The sequence below is a fragment of the Thamnophis sirtalis genome, unplaced genomic scaffold, assembly GCF_051295495.1.
Source record: "Thamnophis sirtalis isolate CommonGarterSnake01/CBP01778 unplaced genomic scaffold, rThaSir2_p1.2 scaffold_3, whole genome shotgun sequence".
Classification (NCBI taxonomy): domain Eukaryota; kingdom Metazoa; phylum Chordata; class Lepidosauria; order Squamata; family Natricidae; genus Thamnophis; species Thamnophis sirtalis.
This window is the reverse complement of record NW_028261383.1, coordinates 170977031-171001497: the sequence shown is the minus strand read 5'-3', so window position 1 is coordinate 171001497 and position 24467 is coordinate 170977031. Positions and strand designations below refer to the sequence as shown.

General features: G+C 44.4%; 1 protein-coding gene across 2 annotated transcripts in view; it reads right to left on the bottom strand.

Moving 5' to 3' along the window:
- Nucleotides 1-433: 433 nt before the first annotated feature.
- Nucleotides 434-24467, bottom strand: part of SMC1A (structural maintenance of chromosomes 1A) — a 35820-nt gene continuing 11786 nt past the window's right edge. Inside the window, exons 8-26 of one of the 2 annotated variants that reach the window (XR_015696078.1) lie at nt 23422-23504; nt 22808-23015; nt 22492-22677; nt 20883-21062; nt 18863-19009; nt 18190-18327; nt 15665-15781; nt 14212-14318; nt 13947-14088; nt 13701-13846; nt 11209-11362; nt 11005-11115; nt 7451-7607; nt 7088-7242; nt 3833-3984; nt 2788-2857; nt 2574-2684; nt 837-1059; nt 434-706 (exon numbers count right to left, since the gene is read on the bottom strand). Coding sequence is in view for 1 of the 2 variants with exons in the window: in XM_087710928.1 (XP_087567054.1) it covers nt 976-1059; nt 2574-2684; nt 2788-2857; nt 3833-3984; nt 7088-7242; nt 7451-7607; nt 11005-11115; nt 11209-11362; nt 13701-13846; nt 13947-14088; nt 14212-14318; nt 15665-15781; nt 18190-18327; nt 18863-19009; nt 20883-21062; nt 22492-22677; nt 22808-23015; nt 23422-23504 (2448 nt within the window). In the remaining variant the exon portion in view is untranslated. Of the gene's footprint in view, nt 1060-2573; nt 2685-2787; nt 2858-3832; nt 3985-7087; nt 7243-7450; nt 7608-11004; nt 11116-11208; nt 11363-13700; nt 13847-13946; nt 14089-14211; nt 14319-15664; nt 15782-18189; nt 18328-18862; nt 19010-20882; nt 21063-22491; nt 22678-22807; nt 23016-23421; nt 23505-24467 lie in introns of both variants that reach the window. The other variant, XM_087710928.1, reaches the window with a different exon arrangement.

Here is a 24467-nt window from a genome sequence, read left to right as displayed (position 1 = left end):
TTCTAACGGAAAAGAATGAAAGAAATATGTGTACGTTTTCGTAGATTTTCACAGGTGTAGGTATGCTGGTCTTGTTGTATTCGGGTCTTTTACTCAATTTTACACGGGAAAAGACCTGAATACAACAAGACCAGCATGCATGTATACCTACATCCGTGTACACACACAGACACACACACTTCCCTTCCAGCACTGTTCGCAGAAGGACCCTGTTAGTAAATTGCTTCTGGCCCCAAAAGACTCATCAGCACTCACTCAAGATCTGACACTTGCGGGATTTATGGGGGCCACTGGGGCTGGAGGAGAATGTTCAAGAAGCTCGGTGACCTTGGCACCTCCTAGTGGAAAGAATTAATGCATTCCGCCAAGCGCCAACCTCACCAATGTTCCCTTCCCATTGCACCTTTGGCAAGGAAAAATCAGAACACGGAACGGAAGTGAAATATTTTAATTTCAATCGCACACAAAAACACACACATGATATCAGGCTAAAAAACGAACAAAATCCGGAGCCACGCTTTAGGCGACAGCTTGGCACGAGAAGAGTTCTCATGAAACCACCATTATTTTGGTCCTATAAAGAGTTTTATAAAGAACAGAGTAGGTTACACTGGAGAAACAAGATTCCTCCTTTCTTCTTCTCCTGTACAGCAATGAGACGCTGACCTTTGAAAAAAGAGGGATGGGGCAGAACGTAGCTTTGCGGCTACAGTTGTAGAGAGAAGGGAAAATACGTCGTTGCAGATACAAAGATGACGGCCCCCCGTTTAAAAGTGGTGCCGCTTTGTCTTTCAACGTTTAGGTTATTTTCACCCCCCTGCCCAGCACACACACACCTGCTAGCAGTTCCATAGGAGAAATAAAGGGCAGGCAATGGTTTAAGGCCTTGGTAGGAGGGGAAACGACAACAGCAACATGGGACTAGTAGAAGGTAAAGTTGGGAGAAGATAAGCAGAGGTTCAGTTTCTTCTACGTCTACTGATCATTGGGATTTGGGTTGGCATCAGGGTACTTGGTGAGATCGAAGGTCAAGACTTTGCTGATGACACAGTCTCCTTGCTATTTGGGGGGAAAAGAAAAATGGCACAATATGTCATCCTGTTCTTGTTCTGCTACAGCAACTAGATTCAAAATCAAGTATGAAGATTAAAAAAATAAGTAGTCTTTGAATTGCAACTTTAATTGGGATGGAATGTCCATTACTAAGTGATTGTTAAACAAAATATCATGTGACCACACCACTTAGCAACAGCAGGTATAGCTGTCCTGCTTGTGGTCTTTAGGCAAGGACCAAGACGGTTCCCCTGCCTGGGGCACCAAGTGCCCATATTTTGATCATGTGACTATAGAGGCACTGGAATGGATGGAGCTTGAGGACTAGTCGTAGTTACCATTTTTTCTTTGATGTCATGACTTTGAATGGCCACTTACTGAAAGGATGTAACTCAAGGATTACCTGTACATTCATTTTACATAAGGTTTTCTTGAAACAATACACGCTCGGCTTTTAAGATTTGTTCTTATCTTGAATTTAGGAAAAAGCCTCTGGAGAGACAGGATAGTGTTGTGGCCCTGCAGGAGCCGTTGGAGCTGCTGCCAGACTCCGACAGCGAGGGGGTCTTATGAGTTGGCCCTGGAGGAGGTGGAGGACCCCGGACAGGGTGCCGACTCCGAGCAGGGCGAGGAGAGACTGGTTGGCCACCAGGTGGCGTCTGAGCCTTGGATCAGTGGGGAGGAGACAAGAGTGAGTGATCCAGAAAACACCTGTGAGTTGTTCCGGGATGCACGCCGTCGAAGGGCTACTCGGCGTCAAGAACAACGGCGTAATTACAAGAGGTGATTACGCTCAGCTGATGCTCATTAAGATCCTCTCCTGATTATAAAAGAGACTGCTTGTGCCATGCCTTTCTGCAGAAGTCAATGTTAAGGACTAACAAGAAACAAACCTGGCAGGCTGGATTGCTGCCAGAATTTGTTTGCATTGCTGCCAAGTTTTGTAGGACTTGCTGCCAGAGTGCTTATCTCTTTGTTTATGTGGCTTGCAGCCAACAAGAGTCTTGACTGATTAAAAGAAACCTTCTCATTTACGTTGGTTTCGGCTTTCGTTCCTGGACGGAGGAGGGGAGGGGTCAGAACAGGAAAGCAATAGGGTTGATCGTCCCCCCCTCCATAAAAAAATTCTTGTTGGAAGTGTCATATTTGTTTTTATATCCCACCAAGTTTTTTTTCCCTCAAGAAGAAAGAAAAGAAAATCTCACTCCTTCTTATTTTGGTCATCATTGATTTGCCTCAATGCTCACAGCTTCCTTGAAAGGGTATCACTGAGGAGGAAATCTCTATGCAAATTAGAATCCCAGCATTCTCTTGAAGGGAGGGTTTGTCTATAAGAGAGTCCCAATACAACGTCCTTAAGCATTGCCTTTGGGTTCCCAAAATGCTTTCATCCTGCTCTCTAGTGGGGCTGCCTTAATATGAGATCTGAGAAGTCCCAATTTCATTCAAGGGGGGGAGAAGCATAATATTGAAAGTAACACTATCTGAGATATACCTTCATCCCCTAGCCTCATTCTTACCTCTGGGTAAACACCAATGAGACTCTCAGCCTTGGTGTAGAACTCCTCCTTCAGGGAAATAACAATGGCTTGGAAGTTGCAAGTCGATTGTTCCTTGATGTAATTGGCTACCTGTTTGGAGAACGGGGGTGGGGAGAAAAAAGGTGAATTGGCAGCCGTCCTAATCTTTCCCATGGAGGTAGTAAAATTTGCTTGTCCATTTAATCCTACCAACCTTTCCAATGTTGGTATTATCCAAAGCAGCATCAATCTCATCCAAGACAAAAAATGGAGCAGGCTTGTAGCTGGGGACAGAAATGGCAAACGATCACATGAACACATAAGAGTTGCTTCAATGGAGATAAGCCTTTTCCCCCCCAACTACCTCTATGCCAGCGGTTCCCAAACTTGGCAACTTTAAGCTCTGCTGGCTGGAGAATTCTGGGAGTTGAAGTCCACAAGTGTCAGCTTCTGCCTTGCTGTTGCTTCAGCTGCCATGAAACGGGGAGGGAGGGCTGGTATTTGGGAGGGGTTAATTGATGTGCTGGAGGAATGTTCTAGGATGTACAAGATGCTTGGATGGCACATGCGTGAGTGCTTCCCGCCTAGACCAACGGCCTCGACATTCCATCTTCGTGATGTCTTTTTGAAGTTATCTCACACCTGACATTTGAAGGACTTATGATTGGCCTGAAGCTATGATCCTAAGGGGTGGGGAATGGACTATTCTATATATCCATCGCTTTCGCGCCTAATTAAGTAGACTTTGCTTCGCAACTGCTCGCTTACCATTTATAATTAGTAAAAGTACTTTTGATTTCCAACCCATGGAGTCTCTTAGTCTTTCTTTCCTAATTATGTAATGGAGTGATGCTGACAACAAGTCTTAAAGTTGCCAAGTTTGGGAACCACTGCTTTATGCTATCCACATTCACCTGCAGTAGAACAGGATGACGTGTCACTTATGTTTGTGACTGGACACCTCATCTAGGCAGGGCAACATTCCATGGCACCTGTAAGGTTCCCAACCCGTGACCTCTGCATCTATCTGACCTTTCAAAGCACAGTCTCCAGGCTTCTACTCTTCCACATCAGAAAACAATTTAGGCTAAAATGTAGACCCACACCAGAAAATGCAGACCCTTCAAAGTGTTTAAAGAACGAGTCGTCTCTACTATTCTGCTCTCCTCACCACCCACCCCTCTACTAATGTTCCAAATCTCAACTCTGGATAATTCCAACTCTAACCAGATCTTCCTTCGGAGCAAGTTTGGCCTCACCTGTGGATAGCAAAGAGCAGAGCTAAAGCTGCCACTGTCTTCTCCCCACCAGACAGATTATCCATTGGCCTGAAGCGTTTGCCTGGGGCTACGCAATTGTAATTGATGCCATCCAGGTAAGGCTCTTCTGGGTTCTCGGGACCTAAAAAGGCCTGCAGAAAAGAAAAAGAATGGAAGATAGTGAGGGAGACCACCAAATACCTTAATAACAAAATATTTATTATTTAAAGTATTATGAAATTATAACCATATCCAGGAGGGAAAAGGCAAGAATGCATATATGTGGTCTATTTCCGTGACCTGACAAAAGCGTGAACGTCAAAAGCACGCCGACAAAACCGTGGTGCTAAAACCGCGATGTCAAAAGCGCGCCGACAACAGCACGCCGACAACAGCGCGCCGACAGAAGCGAGATTTAAATTAAGGTACGGTTTAGGGTTAGGTTACAGCGCGCTTCTGTCGTCGCGCTGTTGTCGGCGCTCATTCGTCGGGCGGTTTTGTCGGCGCGGTTTAGTCAGGCACGCTTTTGTCGTTCGCGCATTTGTGGTGGAACCGTCTATTTCCAGGAATAGAGGGTGTCGGTGGGGTTCCATGTTCAGAAGATCAAGAATTGTGGCATTATTTTTTTCAAGGAAGGCATTAACATTTGTAGTCATTACAGTTGGGGGAAAAAAAACCCCACCCCTTCATTGATTGGAGGGCAAGAATGAGAGCTGCGCTTATTTCCTTCTCTTCGCAAACAGTGGTGCTATTTCAATATAACCATTTATGTAGTTCTTCAGGCAGCAAAAGTTACAGGCAAACGTAATTAGTTCTGCGCAATTAGGACTCTGAGAGGGGATCAGACTGTTGCCAGGTGCAAAAACTGGGGCAACGGCAGCACAGGGGGCAGCAAATCAAAGCCTCACTCTTGGATAAATATTATACTTTGCATATGAATGAAAGAACATCCACTGGCCTTTGATCTGTTTTCTGTATGCTAAATGGCATTTTTGCAGACAATTCTGTTTGCTTTCTGGAAAGCAAATTTGCATGAATCCAATTTTTACCTGACTCCCATGAGAATGAAATTTTGAGGTCCAATTTGCAGCAAGCTGGCTCTCAATTACACTCTTTCCCAATCGAAAATTGGCTAATTAGGGAAAGAAAACAAGAGTGCTTGCACGAACACAAGTGCGCAAGCACACACACTTGCTATTTGTTGAAAGTTTCGTTCCATTTTAAGACACAGCATTCATTATGACTCATGAAATGTTGAGCCATAAGAGACCTAAGGCAGAAATGTATACCTGAGGCCTCAGGATCATACGAGGTCCCTGAAATCCTTAGATGTAGCCCTCACTTAACACAAAATATTTGACCAATGGGAGAAACTATTACATAATTAAATAATGGAGAGTAATCTTATCATCCACATTTAATTTAGTTATACTAAAATGAATAACATCACTTTTAGAGCCGAGGTGGCGCAGTGATTAAATGCAGCACTGCAGGCTACTTCAGCTGATTGCAGTTCTGCAGTTCGGCTGTTCAAATCTCACCGGCTCAGGGTTGACTCAGCCTTCCATCCTTCCGAGGTGGGTGAAATGAGGACCCGGATTGTTGTTGGGGGCGATATGCTGACTCTGTAAACTGCTTAGAGAGGTCTGAAAGCCCTATGAAGCGCTATATAAGTCTAACTGCTATTGCTATTGCTATTACTTTTACATTTTTCCCCGTCCCACCTACTCACATAGCAATAGCAATAGCAGTAGACTTATATACCGCTTCATAGGCCTTTCAGCCCTCTCTAAGCGGTTTACAGAGAGTCAGCATATTGCCCCCAACAATCTGGGTCCTCATTTTACCCACCTCGGAAGGATGGAAGGCTGAGTCAACCCTGAGCCGGTGAGATTTGAACCGCTGACCTGCTGATCTAGCAGTAGCCTGCAGTGCTGCATTTAACCACTGCGCCACCTTGGCTCTTAATGTCAAGACCCACAAAAGTACGCACTCTCCTTCATTTAGGTACTGGATTGGTGTGTATACTTTGATTCTGAAGAAGTGCTGAACTGTATATTTGATGTGGAGCTCAGCTTCTTCAGAATCCCTGACTTGCAATTTAAAAAAAAAAAAAAGATGCAGTGGTTGATAGTTTTAGGGCTGAAAGGATCTGCCTTAGTGTCTGTACATTGTCTGCAAAACGCACAAAAGAAAAAAGTTCCTCTGTAAAAGAGTGGGTGTATGAAGCATCAGGGCCTCACTTGCCTCTCCCCAGAAGTAACAAGACCAGAATAGTGCAAAAGAACATCTGTTGAAAAACATGATGCAACTTAAGCAATTATGCAAAATCTCCCCAATTCAACGTAAGTCACAGAATCCTGCTTTTTCTTGATTCAGTCATTAGATGTGCCGGCATGCAGACTTCTTCCAAATTGTTTGTTTGCTTCTTTGTTTATTGGATTTATATGCCGCCTTTCTCCCAAAAGACTCAGGGCGGCGTACAACATTAAAAAAAACACAGATTACAAAAGTTTAAAAAAATTAGATAGAGTATCCAAAAAACAAACCCAATTAAGATTAACAATAACATTTAAAAAATACTCTGGTTTCTCTTCAGATCGTATAAATCTTTCGCCTTTTACCTAAACATTTAAAAAAATCGATTAAAATTAACAATAATCAATCATTTATTTTATTTTGTTCAGGCCAGGCTGGCTTGCTGGAAAAGCCAACTTTTTAGGGCGCGTCGGAAGGACCGGAGGTCGGGGATTATACGAAGCTCCAGGGGCAGCTCATTCCAGAGGGAAGGTGCTCCCACAGAGAAGGCTCTCCCCCTAGGGGTCGCTAGCCGACACTGTCTGGCCGACGGCACCCTGAGGAGGCCAACTCTGTGGGATCGCACTGGACGAAGGTGGGAGGCTACCGGTGGCAGTAGGGGGGCTCGCAGGTACCCTGGGCCTAAGCCATGGAGCGCTTTAAAGGTCAGAATTAGTACTTTGAATCGCACCCGGAAGACAACCGGCAACCAGTGCAGGCCGCCTAAAAGGGGCGCAACATGGGAGCACATAGGTACCCCCATGATAACCCGCACAGACGCATTCTGGACCAGTTGAAGCCTCCGGGTGCTCTTCAAAGGCAGCCCCACGTAGAGAGCGTTACCGTAGTCCAGGCGAGAAAGGACGAGGGCATGAATGTCTGTGCACAGAGCATCCCGATCCAGGAAGGGGCGCAACTGACCTACCAGGCGAACCTGAACAAATATGGCATCCTCACCTGGGCGCTGCTATTTCGTGACAAAGCCTTGTAGATCTCATCGATGTTGGTAGCTACTGATTCGAAGCAGAAGTTGAAGCGGTCAAAGCGTTCCTTTTTTATCTGTTCGAAGGCCTGTTTGGCTTTCTTTGCACGTTTCCGGGCAGCCTCAAATTCTGGTAGAAAAAGGAGCAAGCATAAATCATCCCATCCTTGCAGCGGAAGGCCCACCATAAAGCTGGCCATTCCCCAAGCCGATGCCCTTCTGAAGCACTGGATATTAAGATGCTTGCTAGAAATTACATGAAGTTGGAATCCAAAACCAGGAGGGCATCAGTTTGGGGAAAAGCTGAGATAGCTGAGAGTACGAAAGTGATTTGGTACCGTCGGAGGTCTCCTGGAACTTGTCCCTCACACTTTCCAGCTTCTCCATGGCCTTCATGTTTGGGGCAGCAATTCGCTGTAATATGCTCTGTTGCTCATTCAATTTCTGTTGTAGTTGATTCATCTCCTGTTTGATCTCATCATCAGACTGAACGTCCTTCAAGGAGGATTAAGAGAAAGTAGTATTGGGAGTCAGAGAACCAGATTTTGCAAAAGAACACAGCACCGATCGTTCACTCCCAGAATGTAAGCGTGTTCAAACAATTCTCCCAACCCCAGAGCAAAAGACATTGTAACCTTATCTGAACTCTTTAGGAACGTGGCACGACAAAACCGTGCTCGACTAAAGCGCGCCCGATTAAACCGCGTCGCTGACGTCATCAACAGGGCGACAACAGCGAGCGCGGAGAAAGAAGGGCGCTTTAATAGCGCTTTGAAAGCAAGCTGATTCAACTTAAGGTAAGGGTTAGGTTTAGGGTTAGCTTTAGGGTTAGGGTTAGGTTTAGGGTTAGGTTAAGGGTTAGGTTTAGGTTTAGGGTTAGGTTAAGGGTTAAGGTTAGGTTAAGGGTTAAGGTTAGGTTAAGGGTTAGGATTAGGTTTAGGGTTAGGTTTAGGGTTAGGTTTAGGATTAGGTTTAGGGGGGGTTAGGTTTAGGGGTTAATTTTAGGTTTAGCGTTTACAGAGTGCTTCTGTCTCCGCGCTGTTGTCGCCCTGTGATGACGTCAGCTACGCGGTTTCGTCGAGTGCGCTTTAGTCGAACGCGGTTTTGTGGTGGAACCCTTTAGGAAAAGTGAATTACTAGTGAGACTTACAAATTGTGAACTCATCTTTCCTTACTCTCAAGCACTCAAACACGGATTTCTGAGTAAGTTCACTCTCGAGTTTTAAGCCATGGCGTTAAGAAAAAGATAACTGAGACTCTACATTTCGAAGTAAACAAGCAGTTACGTACGCGGTAAAAATCCTTTTTTTTTTTTAAATTAAAGACTCTCTTAAAATTATCTTTTAACTATTCTTTTCAAAAGTTTTTGAAAAGCTCTAATCAAATGCCAATACCTTCACAAAACCTAACAAATACAAGGAGATGTCAGGAGCAATGAAAAAGTGGACTCAATTTGTAGCTGCTTTGATGTCCGAAGGCCTTTGAGATCCCGATCCCTTTATCCCCCTCAATAGTCCAAGATGCAGTATATCCTCTTCTTCTGACTACTCATCTTCTACGGACACCTAAAATCCATGACCCTTGATTGATCTTCTGCCTTCAACCTGTTATCTAATGTTGCTATCTCTGTCATGTATCAGATATCTTATGGTCAAATCCAACCATATTTCAGCAAAACCCCTGTATCCAGATGAGGCAGCATATTCCTTTTGCTCCCTCAAGATGATAATCCTGTTTCTTGCCTTCCTGGTAAACCGTGAACCGACAAATGCGTGCACGACAAAAGCGCAGCGCTAAAACTGCGACGTCATCAACGCGCCCACAGAAGCACGATTTAACTTAAGGTAAGGGTTAGGTTTAGGGTTAGGTTTAGGTTTAGGGTTAGGTTTACAGCGCGCTTCTGTTGGCGCGCTGTTATCGGCGCACTTCAGCGTTCATTTGTCAGTGCGGTTTAGAACTTGCGGTGTTGTCACCGCGGTTTAGTCGGGCGTGCTTTTGTCGTGCTTTTGTCGTAAGAGCCAAGGTGGTGCAGTGGTTAAATGCAGCACTGCAGGCTACTGCTAGATCAGCAGTTCAGCGGTTCAAATCTCACCGGCTCAGGGTTGACTCAGCCTTCCATCCTTCCGAGGTGGGTAAAATGAGGACCCAGATTGTTGGGGGCAATATGCTGACTCTCTGTAAACCGCTTAGAGAGGGCTGAAAGGCCTATGAAGCGGTATATAAGTCCACTGCTATTGCTATTGCTATTGTTCGCCATTTTGTCGGTGAACCTTGGTAAACATCTTAACAAACAAGTTCTAATGTTTAAGTCAGCCTGGAACAACACTCTTTGGCCTTTTGCATACATAAATCTATAGCATTCCCATAGGTGCTATTAATATGATATGCACCAGTTATCAAAAATCCTACAGATGACAGGCAACATAGGATGAACCTTACAGTTTTCAAAGTAGGCTAAGGTTTACATGTTGTGATTGTGGATCAGCCTCCATGATTCCCAGCCAGCATTTGGAAGGGATTATGAAAGGCTGAAGCCCAACACATTTAAAAGGCACCAGGCGGGAGAAGGTCACTCTAATCCTTTGGGCTAGACAAATAGATTCTTAGGGAGACAAACATTACATGCTCCACAATACTTTTCTTTAATCAACTCTAAAGCTTTGTAAGGAACTGTAAATCAGCGGCAATAAACATCATTTCTTCTGGCCATTTAATAAATCATAGAGCCTAACATTCTGATCAGATTTTAAATCAAAGGGTAGCAATAAAAAGAGATTTGAGAGAGGCTACATAATCTTATAAAGCTGGATTTCTTGTTTTGTATGCAACTTCTATTTTAAGTACTCAACAACGCATTAACCAAGTCTGCTTGAGCAAAGAGCCTTTCTCCTACTTTCTCTCTAATCATTAGGCCCTTAAGACTTGCTCTAGACCAGTGTTTCTCAACCTTGGCAACTTGAAGATGTCCGGACTTCAACTCCCAGAATTCCCCAGCCAGCGAAGTCCGGACATATTCAAGTTGCCAAGGTTGAGAAACACTGCTCTAGACGGTCTTGTACTTCTGTTCTAGATCCAAAAAGTGTCAACTGCCACTCCATGCTTGCCTTTTGATATCGTTCAGTGCAAGGCTGCCGTGATATCTAGGGGGACTGGATGGGAAGAGGGGGGGAGGATTCAAGGAAAATGAAAAGTTCATTGTATCTCCCTAAAACATGGTTTCAAGGCTGGAACGGAGTACTGCTCCATACCAACCCACGCTTGAACCTACCATTCTGAAAACATCACTGAATTCGATTGGACACTGTTGGGGGGGGGGGCAGTATGGGGAGGTATCTAAGGGAAGAGCAGATTTGGGGATTTTGGTGCGCGAATTTCAGTTCTGGCTTTGCACTACTATATATTTCACTTGATCTCTAATAAACTATATACCTTTCTCAACAAATGGAGTTAGGGATCGTTCTTTCTTAAGAGGCTCAAGCTGAGGCAGGTCTGACAAAGAATTTTTATGGGAATGGAAGTAACGGGATTTCTCCAAAACTGGGGAACTATTCCTTCCAAAGTCTCAGAATGATTTGGGCCCCTTAGTCATCCTTACCTTTCACAGAGGCCCTGAGTTTTATAAATAGGAGCATGATAGTGTAGAATAATCATATCCAAGGACCAGTGATGGGTTTCAAAAAACTTTGGAAGCTCTTCCGTAGGTGTGGCCTGCTTTCCGGGTCCACTGGTGGAACCTCTTCTAACCGGTTCGGTAGATTTGACGAACTGGTTCTACCAAATAGGTGCGAATTGGTAGGAACCCACCTCTGCTCTCTTCCCCTTGTTGCCCAAGGTCCCCCACATATTCTATTACACCTCCACAAAACGGCCAACCCCAGAGAGTCGTCCTTACCTTCAAATCCTCAGAGAGGTCACTGTAGTCCATCTCAATCAGAGCTTCTCGCGCATACATGTTGGAAGTCCTCTGTGAACTGCTGGTTGGCTCCTCCCCTTGGGAGCTGCCCTGAAATCAACCAAAAGGCAGAGGGAAGGCTCAATTAACCCATACATCCTGGCTCAGGATTCTTTCCTGTTCTCCCTGTAGTTATTCTATTACCTCCTCCTGGCTGATATCATCCATGGTGCCTTTGGAGAGGGGTAGCTTAATGTCTTGCATCTTGCAGGCTTGCAGTAAATTGTGGCGGTCGCTACGCTTCTGCTCCAGCTTAGTCTCGATGGCGGTGACCTCTTTCTGCAAGTGAGTCATCTCTCTGTAGAAAATGGTGCAGAGTAAAAGGAGAATCCAGACAAAGCAGCTTCCACCTCTGTAAAGATCTTGAACTAGGCAACGCCAAGAGAATGATTAGAAATAGACATAGCAGACATTCTCCTTATGAGTCTTTCGGGACTGGAGACAGCAAACACCTTTGATTTTACTAGAATAAGATTCTTATAAACTCTTCTGATAGTTGAAAAGACGTCCGAGCGTAACCTTTGGCAGGGATTCCTAACCAATGGGGCCATCTCATTTGTGCTCCCCTGAGTTCTCTCTCTGAGTGGACAATTATTATTATTATTTATTTGTCTTGTATGCCGCCCACTCCCGAAGAACTCCGGGCGGCTCACAGTAGACAAGGGAAGGGGGAAGACTAGACAAAGACAACACTTTAAAAACAAAACCGCAACATTCACAATTTCCGCAGGGCTGGATGTTTCACAGGCCCCCCGGCCTGCTGGAGCAGCCAGGACTTGGTGGCTTCGCGGAAAGCTGGGAGGGTCGTAAGGGTCCGGATCTCGACAGGGAGATCATTCCAGAGGGTTGGAGCTGCGACAGAGAAGGCTCTCCCCCGGGGGGGTCGCCAGCCGACATTGGCTGGCGGATGGAATCTGGAGGAGACCTAACCTGTGAGATCTGATTGGTCTATGGGAGGTAATCGGCAGGAGGCGGTCTCTCAGGTACCCAGGTTGATGCCCAACATTTCAGATGGTTTGGGATGCTTTTGTGGAAGGAGGCGAAGAAGTGAAATGAGTGCAATTAGCTTATGGCATCCATAGCTTCACTCAAAAATGCAAGGTTCACTGAGACATATGGTCATGTGATCACTGGGTATCTTTTCAGAATAAGATGTTAAGATATATATATATATGTGGGGGGGATATATGAGAAAAACTTATAATGTTAATGAAGTCCATGTAATGTTCATGTATTGTGATATACCAAAGCTTTGGAATATTTCGCTTTTTCAGAAATTAAGCCAGGATATGTGTGTGTGTGTGTGTGTGTGTGTGTGTGTGTGTGTGTGTGTGTGTGTGACTGAAATAATTATACTGGAAAAAGTGATATTACAGGGTTTATAAAATGGTTATTGCAAATAGGTGATATTTTGGAAAAAGCAGTTATTTTCTAACCAGAGGATGTGGCAATACAGGTTACTATGTACTGTATTGTGACTATTAATGCTATGATATACAAATAATATGTGGATTCCCCCCCCCCCTATGTTTTTCCTCTTTGTTTACATTTAAAGTCTATTTTGATAATTATGTTAACAGCGTCAAATAAATTTAAAAACATAAAAAAATATACCATACATCAGTGGTTCTCAACCTTTTCATCACTACGGACCCCGTTTAAATACCTTTTGTGGCGGTGGATTATGGCCACGGACCCCCAAGACTCAAGTCAAGATTTAAATCATATTATTTCATATTATTTCTTCAAGCCTTCATGAACCCCCTGTGAAGACATCATTGTCCCCACTTCCTCCAAGGTTGAGAACCACTGCCATACATACTACCTTTTCTCTCCAAACATTGTGAATACCAGGCCCTCACTGTTTCTGGTGATTCAGGAATGGAGTAGCACCTAGCTACTAATTCAAACCAAGCTCCATGGACCTTGGGTTAAAATGAAGGACTTGCACTCCATCAATGGCTATTGATTGTGGGAGCAAAATAGAGCCTTCCATTTTCAGCAGCAGTATATTCTTGATTGCTGGCGTGACCCGACAAAACCGCGCACGACAAAACCGCGCACGACAAAACCGCGCCGACAAAACCGCGTCGCTAAAACCGCGACGTCATCAATGCGGCGACAACAGCGTGGAGACAGAAGGGCGCTTTACAATAGCGCGTCGACAGAAAGCCGATTTAACTTAAGGTAAGGGTTAGGTTTAGGGTTAGTGTTACGTTTAGGGTTAGGTTGTTTTAGTTTTACAGCGCACTTCTGTCGCCGCGCTGTTGTCGGCGCGATTCAGCGCTCATTCATCGGAGCGCTTTAGAACTCGCGGTTTTGTCACCGTGGTTTAGTCGGGCGCGGTTTTGTCGTTCGCCCTTTTGTCGGTGAACCGATTGCTGGATGTTGGGACAAGGGGGAAAAATTGTGATCATCTAATTAGGTTTCCCAGAAACATCAGGCTGGTGTTGGGGCTACCTGATACAGAACGCCGAGTGAGTCTTGCCTTTGCATCTTTAACAGTTCCCTCCCAAACATAAGACATCTTCAATTCATTAAAACCATAGGCTGAAATTAGTCACCAGATGAAGCAGGGGCAACGGTAGATATCTCTACCTTCCTGCTTAGATCTTGCCCTCGTAGGTCAGACTTACTTATTGGCTCCTCCCAGCTTCTTACGAATCTCCTCCATCTCATGGTTCTTATCATTCACCTCAGATTTCTTGGCCAGGTGCTGGTTCTTCAGGTCCTGCAGCTGTGCCATGGTCTCATCTATGATCTTCATATGCCGCTGTTCCTCCTGTGTGATCATCAACAGGGAAAGCGCAGATGTTAAGTCGGTGGTGGTTTTTTTGTCACTCTAAATCATGGATGCTACATAGCGCTAGTCCCCAACGCACCTTCTTGAGTTTTTCTATCTCAGCTTCATCTTTCTTGACGGTCTGCTCCCACATGTGCACTTTGTCCTGATCTTCTTTCAGTTGGTTCTTTTCAAAGTCCAGCTGGATGCCTAGGCGGGTCTTTTGATTTTCAAATTCCAGCCTGGGAAGGGAAAAGGGAGAAACTTTGGCATCATCCAAGTCTCCCTCTCCATATTAAAAGTTAGCAAAAAATCTAGCATCCTTGAATCTGGAAGTGCCAGGGTGACAGAAATGGGACCGATACCTTTTTTTGGCAATCTCATTCTGGCGTTTCACCTTCTCTTCCTCAAACTCCCGGATATTTCTTACTCCGATTTCTCGGCAGAATTCCTCAAATACTTCATCTTCTACCTGCAATGATGGGGAAAGACTTGTATAAGACTGGTCTTAAGTATAAAATGAAGGTTTCGGGTGTGTTAAAATGAATAAATGAACACTTTTTACCTTGATATAAGATGCCAAGCATCCTTAACCAACAGAGAATGTGTTAAAAATATGGTTGCACCCCCCCGTTTTTTTAAAAATTGCTGCTATTTCTGCAATTTTCCAGGTTATCAACTTTTCAGGTTTCTATCCTATTATATACCCTGCAGTTGTAGGGTTTTTACAGTGAATCATCTGAATGATCCTTGGAACTGAGGTTACACGTGTAAGCAAAAACTGCAGCAATCTGCAGAAAATATTTGCCTGTCAGCTATTCTTTGCTTGCAGTGTTCCCAGGCATGGTTCGAGGGGACGGGATGATGAAACAAAGTACCGTATATACTCGAGTATAGGCCGACCCGAATATAAGCCGAGGCACCTAATTTTACAACAAAAAACTGGAAAGTTATTGACTCGAGTATAAGCCTAGGGTGGGAAATGCATCAGCTATCGGTAATGATGTCCCGTGCAGCCGCGGGAGCGATGTCCCGCCTCCTATGACACACGGCACAGTGATTCCTATCATTGGATCACTGTACCAGAGGAGGTGGGACATCGCTATGTGGCTGCTTGCCATAACAAGGAGGAGGTGGGACATCGTTGCAGAGCGGCAGGAGGGGGAGGAAGGGGAATCGTAAGACAGCCCTGCATTACATTAGAACGTGAGGAGGGGGGATGGTGCGGTGCGCGCTGCGCGGCAAACTGACACAGAGGGAGGGGAAACTCACAGGGGCGCCGGGCCATTCACGAGCGTCACCCAGCGGCATGGCCCCGCCCCTTTTTCTCCTCCATTTCGGGCAAATTTTTCACTGACTCGAGTATAAGCCGAGGTGGCTTTTTTCAGCCCAAAAAGTGGGCTGAAAAACTCGGCTTATACTTGAGTATATACGGTATACCCTGCAACACTTTATTCACTCATTTGATAACACTTGATTTATTCAGCTATTACAACGTGAAAGTTCTCACGTATGCCAATGATGTAAGGATTAACCAATTATTGTGCCTATTATTGGAGACTTGTTAACCAATAATGACATAACACGTAAAGTAGGTAGAGCTCAAAGGAGCTGAAAACACTATAAGAATGATGTTTCATGATTAATAATTTTGCTGTTGATTCTCGTGTCAATTCTGGTTGCTCAATAAACTTCTGTTGGTTCAGCTATCCGTGGATTGGATTATTTCTTTCATCTCCAGCCTCGGGGACCCTAAACGCTACATGCCTTTCCCGTTCTAAGCCCTCTTTGGCTGCTCTTTTCCTGGATCCGCCATACCTGGTTCATCTTTTCCTTCAGCTCCTTCATCTCACGGTCTCGCCCTTGTATGATGTGCTTGATGTCGTTTATGCGGGGTCCAAAATTGGCAAGCTCACTTTCCAACTTGGACTTCTCCTGTTGGGAATAATACTGAATCAGGACAGAGCTCAGAAGAAATAAAGAGATTAGCAATAGTAATAGCAATAGCAGTTAGACTTATATACCGCTTCATAGGGCTTTCAGCCCTCTCTAAGCAGTTTACAGAGTCAGCATATCGCCCCCACAGTCTGGGTCCTCATTTCATCCACCTCGGAAGGATGGAAGGCTGAGTCAACCTTGAGCCAGTGAGATTTGAACCACTGAACTGCAGATAACAGTCAGCTGAAGTGGCCTGCAGTACTGCACCCTAACCACTGCGCCACCTCCCTTTTCCCTTTTCTACATGGAAAAAGTAACCTTTTGATAATCTGGAAAAATGGCATCTGATATCTTTTGAACATATATGCATAATATGCATTTCATCATTGGCATTTCTTCAGCTTAGCATTTTCCTGCAGGCTCTGTTTTTCAGATTAGTGAACGTCCTTTTACAGGAGCATTCCATCACTTGCAATACAGAATCTAATATACTTGCTAACCTTTTAAAACTTTGGCTATAGCTAATAGAATTATTATTTTTGCACCACTGTCCATTTTTTTTCAGCTATGAAACTATTTCATCTAACTTAAGGCTTGCAAAATTAAAAAAGGACATCACAGGATGCAAATAATTATTTTATTAAATGTAAGCTCAAAAGCCTCTGTAGAGAAGAGGAGGCGAAGCAAGGGGTGGAGTTAAGCACGCCATCAGCTAATTAATGTCAGGCGCAAAAAAAAAAAGATAATTAGATTATAGCTCACAAAATTTATTCAACTATGTCAACTAAAGTTCAACACTAAATTAGCGTCAGCGATAGCACCCAGAATTATATACCGCTTCATGGCGCTTTACAGCCCTCTCTAAGTGATTTAGAGAGTCAGCATATTGTCCCCAACAATCTGGATTGTCATTTTACTCAGAAGGATGAAAAGTTGAGTCAACCTTGAGCTGATCGGGATCGAACTGGCAATGAGCAGAGTCAGCCTACAAAACTGCATTCTAACCACTGCACCATCATGACTCAGATAAGAGTCAATGGAATTCAGGAAGGATTGTACTTGGACCATTTGTGGGAACACAAAGACTCAAATCTGATGACCTGCTTAACTGTGCCCCCTAGCTCTGCCTGCTCTTCTGCTACATGTTCTGATTAACGAACCCAAGCAAATCAGAACTCTGAGTTCAGCAGGCACTTCCTCAAAGAAATCATTTATTGGCTACATCGTATCGGCACACTTTGAAAGAAAGCCAACTTTGATTTTTTCCCGTGGTTACAATATAATTAAAACCAGTAATGACCCCTCCTCCCCCAGTGTCATTAATTACATTGGCCAATTAGATTAATTGGTGGGTTTCTCCTGCAAATCATCTCCTCTTTCCTCCATCACCCAGGAGATGACCTTGGTAAGATGACGACCTTGGACCTCGTGAGAAAGCTCTGTGTTATGTCTAGCAATACATTCCAACCAGTGGTGGGATTCAGCCAGTCTGCACCTATTCGGGAGAACCGGTTCTTAATTTTCTAAGAGGTTCAGAGAACCGGTTGTTGGAAGAAATCTCCTTTTGTTTTTTTCCCCACTTTACAGGGCTAATCCTGTAAGGAAGGCAGGAAGGAAACATTCTGGTGTTGTTTCTAGCCTCATCTTCATTGTCCTGCTTACAGAAACTGCCTCTCCGGTTAACCCTTATTACCATTGTAACAGCTAAGGCGAAGTGCCCATGGACCTGAGTAGTGTTGAGTTGGCCACGCCCGCATGGTCACATGTCCACTAAGCCCCGCCTACCTAGTCATTAGGACAGAGAACCGGTTGTTAAATTATTTGAATCCCACCACTTATTCCAACCCCCTCCCCCCTCCTATACAGTGTGGCAACATTCAACCAGGAAAATGGCTTCGGCCAGGTTCAGTTCACTGTTGACACTACATTAGGCGGCATAAATCAAATTAAACAGAGTGGTGGTGAAGAATCCTACTGATTTGTTTTTTCTTATCAGTTCCTTCCAAATGATTTAAGGCTTCCATGCCAACTTCCTCCACCCTGTTCTCCCTCATTCGCCATTTGCTGCAAATGTTTTATGTTTCTCACGTAATTCATGGAATGGAATGGATTGGAGCAAGCAAGCAAACAAGCAAGCAATAGTTAGACTTATATACTGCTTCATAGGGCTTTCAGCCCTCTCTAAGCAGTTTACAGAGTCAGCATATTGCCTCCAATAACAATCCAGGTCCTCATTTTACCCACCTCGGAAGGATGGAAGGCTGAGTCAACCTTGAGCCGGTGAGATTTGAACAGCCGAACTGCAGAACTGCAGTCAGCTGAAGTAGCCTGCAGTGCTGCATTTAACCACTGCGCCACCTCGGCTCATCTAAACAGAATCTAGTTCCAGCAAGTACTTGTCATACCTGAAGATTGAGAGCCAGGTGACGGGTCTTGGTTTGTTCTAAATCACTCTGGGAGTATTTCAAGCGCATCTGCAAGCCATGGGCCTGTGACTGGACCTGACGAAGCTCTGCCTCTTTACGCTTAGCCTTCATTTGTTCCTGGCGTAGAGAGATTTAATGACCCAAATTATACAAATCCCCCCCCCAAATGTAATGCAAAGACTGAGCTAAGGCAAAGAAGCGGTTAGACGTCAGGAATAATATCTGGAAAATTAATAATGAATCATATAATAAATCATAATCAAAATAGAAACCAGATTTCTTTTTTCTTGCAGTTGCATGGCAAGAGGAAGTGCACGGGGCCTCTAGCCCACAATTATGGTTTGCTGTTAACAATACAGAGTCAACATTTTCTACAGTTAATATTTTTAACTGACTATAAAAAGGCACTGCACCCAATTACCATCAGAAGGAATAAAAATGCATCTAATGTTGGCTGCAGACTTTGAGGCCAAACTTTTCCATTGAAAACACTTTCCATAGAAAGTGTTTCTTGAATAATCTGTCATATACCAAGATGCAGTTCAAAACCTTCAGAAGTCCTCTACCCCCCCCCCCGTCAAATTCTGCCCATTTGACGTTATGAGACAGGCAGACAGCCTGACGCCTTCTGCAACTCAAAAGCAGGTCCAACCTTAAGTTCCTCCGTCAGTCTCTCTTTCTTCTCCTTCAATTTATCCACAGCTTTTTCATCCCAGCGCCTGGCTTTGGCTTTCAGATCACTGGCCCCTCCTGAGATCACCCCCGACTTCTGGAACAGGGTTCCATCTAGTGCCACTGTCTGCAACAGAAGCAAGGAAACGAAAGTGAGAGAATGGAAAACATACGGTAGCACTTCGAAACAAGGAAACAAAAGATGATGTCTTGGCTGACAGAGACCCAGGTAGCAAAGGCTGAGGACCCAAATTTCTCTAAAGATACTCATCAAAGGACCTGGCAAAAATGATTCTGCATCTCTGTACAAACACAAAATAGGGAACAGAGAACAGGATTCATCATCCTGTTTTACGTATATGGACACTCAAACATTCATAGCCCTGGAGAACAGCTACACTCAAATCACGTTCAACCATACACTGAGGCACAATCATTTCTTTAGAATACATGGGAATTTAAAATAACTGGTTACAATATATACTCTCTCCCTCTCTCTCTCTCACACGCACACACACACACTCATTCCCACTTACCCTCTCGACTTGTATGGCTGTATGACTCTTGTGTATTTTAATTACGTGTATTGTGTTTGTATCCCCTTTTTCCCCTTTTGAGTTGTTCGCCGCCCTGAGTCCCTCCCAGAGAATAAACTAAATCTTAATCTTACCGACAAATAAACTAAATCTTAATCTTACCGACATCCTTCTCAACTAGACTGGGAGGGACTAGCCAGAGGGATGAAAGCTGCCAAATCTGGATTCAAAAAGGACTCCAAGTGTGGGCAGACTTCAGAACTCTTTTACCTCCCAAAGTCCTTGGGGAGGGGTGGTTGCATGTGCTCGGGCCCAATTTCTTTGTCTGGCTCAGGTGAGTTTTCTTTGATTCCTTAAGGACTGGATACCTTCCTAACTCTTTCCCCTATTTCCCTGCCTTTAATTCCACCATGCTTACATGCTTGCTTCATCTTAAGTATGGCAGCTTCAGTCCAGTCTCCCAATTCTAAGTGCTTTGTTTTTAATTCTTTTGAATAAGAACAACTTTCCAGAATGTTTAGCTGCAAAGGAAGAGATCTGCAAATATATGGCAAACACAAGTATTTTCACTGGAGGTGATCTGCTTCATCTGCAGCTAAAAGTAAAAACATCGAGACTCCCTTGAGGTGAACTTTACTCTTGGAGGCCTTATAGATTTGTCTATTTAATCTTCTTGGCCATTGCTTTCTTACCAATCTATGCTGAAGCCCTGGGATTTCCAAGTGGTCCCTCACACAAGTATTAACAGGTATAAAAAAGTCAGCAAGGTGTGGACCCAGTGGATGATACAAAATAAACATCTTCTAAGCATATATTCCTACAAGTCACAGAAACACACATATTTGAAGAAATGGAATATAAAGTTCGGGGAGAGGATTATGATCTTGTTGTGGCCCAGCAGGAGCTGTTGGAGCTGCCACCAGATTCCGACAGCGAGGGGCCCTATGAGTCGGCTCTGGAGGACCCTGGACAGGGTTCCGACTCCGAGCAGGGCGCAGAGGCTGGTTGGCCACTAGAAGGCGTCTGAGCCTTGGACCAGTGGGGAGGAGACAAGGGAGAGTGATCCAGAAGCCAGCAGTGAGTTGTTCCTGGATGCACGCCATCAAAGAGCTACTAGGCATCAGAAACAATTATGCAATTACAGGAGGTGATTGTACTCAGCTGGTGGTTATTAGGCTCCTCTCCAGACTATAAAAGGACCGCTTGTGCACACGCCCTTTTTGCAGAAGTCAACGCATTAACTAATGTTTGATGAACAGTCTTGTGAGCTTGGCAGGCTGGATTGCTGCCAGGGCTTATTTGTGCTGGATTGCTGCCCCGGCTTATCTGTGCTGGTTTGCTGCCAAGGACCTGTCTGTCTGTGAATAAATTCTGTAAAGTATCTTTGGCTTGGAGTGTTTTGGTGTGGGACGAGGGGTGTCATAACAGAACTACCTACAGCAAGTTGGGTAAATTTGCTCTCACCTTGTGCCGCTGGTGGCCACCAAAGGCAATGCGACGGGCATCTTCCACATTGTCACACACAAGGGCGTTGCCACAGGCATACTGAAGGGCCTTCTTGATATGAGGCGGCTCATATCGAATCACGTCAATCACAAGCTTGGCTCCCTTCAGTTCTCGGAGCTTTTCATCTGTGGGTTTCACCTGGGAGTGTGTGAGATAGAAAAGGCATTGTTAGGCTGACCCCAATATACTGCATGGACAATATAAGCTGGAGAAGGTCAAGGAGACAGAAGGAAGGAATTCATGCTCACTTATTGACTCCAAATAAATTTAGTTCAGCTGGAGAACTCAGAAGGGAGAGGCAGAATGCCAGTCTTTTATTGCTCCTTCCTTTTATTAAAGGATCTTTACTAAAACAATAGCATCAACCTATATATTTAAATTAAGACTGTCTGGGGAAGCATTTAGATTTCCATCTGCAGGTAGCAAAAGAGAAATGAGAAAAAATGTACTTTGCCAAAAATAAAAAAGTAAAATATTTGTGCAAATTTATTTGTCAATAATCTCACCATTCTTTTATTGACAAACTGTGATTTTTAAAAAATCAGAGCTTACTGCTTGTCCTCACCAACTCTTTTAAGCAAATTATGCTGAGAAATCAAGAATGTACCTCAGGCTTTCTGTGTGAACACAAATTCTAGTTCAATTTTTCCCATCCTGAAGCACCCAGGGTATGTTGGTAACTTCAGGGGTGGGTTCCTGCCAGTTCTAATCTCTTCTATAGAAGAGGTTCCACAAATCTATAGTGACGTTTAGAACCGGTTCCAGCTCCCTCCCACCGCCCGTCCACAAATCATCAAGATGAAGAGCGAGAGGAGGAATTCTGGGAGTTGAAGTCCACAAATCTTAAAGCTGTCAAGTTTGAACACCCATGGTTTTTTTTTTCTAAAGGGTTAGGGGTGCGAGGGTCTTGTAACTTGACAGCTTTAAGACTTGCACACTTCAATGCCAGAGTTCCTGAGCCAACATCACTGGAGGAGGAATTCTGGGAGTTGAAGTCCACAAGTCTTAAAGCTGTCAAGTTTGAACACCCTTGGGGAGTTTTTTTCTCTAAAGGGTTAGGGGTGCAAGGGTCTTGTAACTTGACAGCTTTAAGACTTGCACACTTCCATGCCAGAGTTCCTGAGCCAACATGACTGGAGGAGGAATTCTGGGAGTTGAAGTCCACAAGTCTTAAAGCTGTCAGGTTTGAAAACCCCTGGGGTTTTGTTTCCTAAAGGGTTAGGGGTGCAAGTGTCTTGTAACCTGACAGCTTTAAGACTTATGTGCTTCAAATGCCAGATTTTCTGAGCCAACATTTTGGTTGCAAAGCAAGAGCGTTGTTAAATGAGTTTCACCAGATTTTAAAGTTGGCCACTCCCACCCAGTCACATGGCCGACAAGCCACTCCCACCCAGTCACATGGCCAGCAAGCCACTCCCACAAAGCAGGCCACACCTACAGAAGAGGTTCTAAAATTTTTTGAAACCTGCTACTGTCTTCCACCCACTTTTTGCTAGGATTACGGAACTAAGAACTGGGTGCCTCAGTTGGGAAAAGCTCTAATCCCATCAGCCAAAGTTTGCCTCACCTCAAGATAATCAAGAGGCAGGAAGGTCTCAGGCTCTCCTCGCTGCTCTTTGATGTACTGGATACAGTCCCGGCCAGTTTTCTCGGAATCAACAATGATGGCGTCCATATTCTTGCCCAGCACCTTTGTGACAGCTATCTGGTATTTTTTCTGGGTGGGCTGGCAGAGGTCGATTAGTCGTCCGTACTGGGGAAAACAAGGAAAGGAAATGAGGAGATAGGCAGAGGAAATCACTCCAACCTCATTTTTATCCCGGAACGCGAAGCCCACACCCAACCCAAGGAGCTTTGGGGCTTGGTTCCGAAGCATTGCCTACCACAGAGCCCGGGTAGAGACGTTTGATGCTTTCCATAATCTCTGCTTTGCGCTGCTGCCGACTGTTTTCCTGCCGGTCGATCCGGGCATCCCCCAGCTGCTCCATCACCTGATTCAACTCCTTATTGATCTCATCAATGCGGCGTTTAGCCAGTTCAACTTCCTCTGTCAATTCTCCCTCCAGCTTCTTTTGCTCTTCCAAGGACTGCCTAAAGGAGAAGGAAAAAGCAGCGGAGTTACTGAGTTCTAGCCACTCTTAAGCTCCTCTTTACCAAGGCGACCCTTTTAAGTCAGCTTAAGGTGGCGCAGTGGTTAGAGTGCAGTACTGCAGGCCACTTCAGCTGACTGCTATCTGCAGTTCAGCGGTTCTAATCTCACTGGCTCAAGGTTGACTCAGCCTTCCATCCTTCCAAGATGGGTAAAATGAGGACCCAGACTGTGGGGGCGATATGCTGATTCTCTAAACCGCTTAGAGAGGGCTGAAAGCCCTATGAAGCGGTATATAAGTCTAACTGCTATTACTATTGCTAAGTCAAACTCCTCATTCCTTTCCATGCTGGGATTCAAACGCCTGCCCATATTATTACAAGGATTTTGGCTCTTCCTGACCCTTACTTGCTAGTGGCAATGTACTCCTCCAGCTTCTCAATCCGCTTCTGGTTTTCTTCAATTTCTCGCAACTTCTGCTTTATCTTGGCCTATGGAAAAGATTGAGTATGAAACACATTAGCAAATACCAGGACAATATCCATCAGTATCTACATGGGGTTTTGACCCCTTTGGATGAGAACTATCATTATAAGCTACATCAAAAGAATAAGAGGAGAATCAAGAATATTTAATCCTGTCTTTCTCAACCTAGTACCTCTAATTGTTTTAGACTACTGGGCCCTCCAATATCCGCCTGACAGCTCCGTGTGCCTTGGATTACAACTCCTTAGCCAGATCATAAGTATGCTGCTCCCTGATGGTGATAGGAATAGTATTCCAATTTACTTGGGCAGCACCAGATTGGGCAGTTACAATTAAAGTGGGTCCTATCAAAGGTATTATTTTATCCTTTTATGTTGGCAAGAAATAAATGGAACAAAAGGACGGAGCAAATAAGGACAACAATGGAGAAAATGTCATAAAAGGTATATATTATATCATATTACAAGATACTGTCAAACATCCTTGGGAATCTGCTCAAGCCAATTCATCATTCTCGCAAAAACTGGGACACTGTTCTCAACAGATGCTGCCGCAGCATGATGTGGATTCTCTTCATGCTTCCTCATCAACAGCCCAGTCGTATATCTACTTTTGGTACTTTCCTCCAAAGCCTATGGGTTCTGCATTGTTCTGCAGAACATTGAAGGCTGGAATGTTTGAAACTGGACATCAAATTCTTTTAAGAGCTAGCCAAAACCCTACAAATCACTATGTGCTCAGCTGCTCTATTAACAGTGCCTCAATGACATTGGCCTAATTAAGACTGACCTACATTCAGCCTTTTCATGCTCTCAAGGTGGGCTGTCACTCTCATTTTTACCTACCATTTCAAATTATGTGTAGTACATATGCAAGTATAAGCAATTCATCGAACTTGTCGTTTTTGGAACACCTGGAAAGTTCGCACAACTTGGAAAACCACAGAAAGCAGATTTTAGGGCAACAAT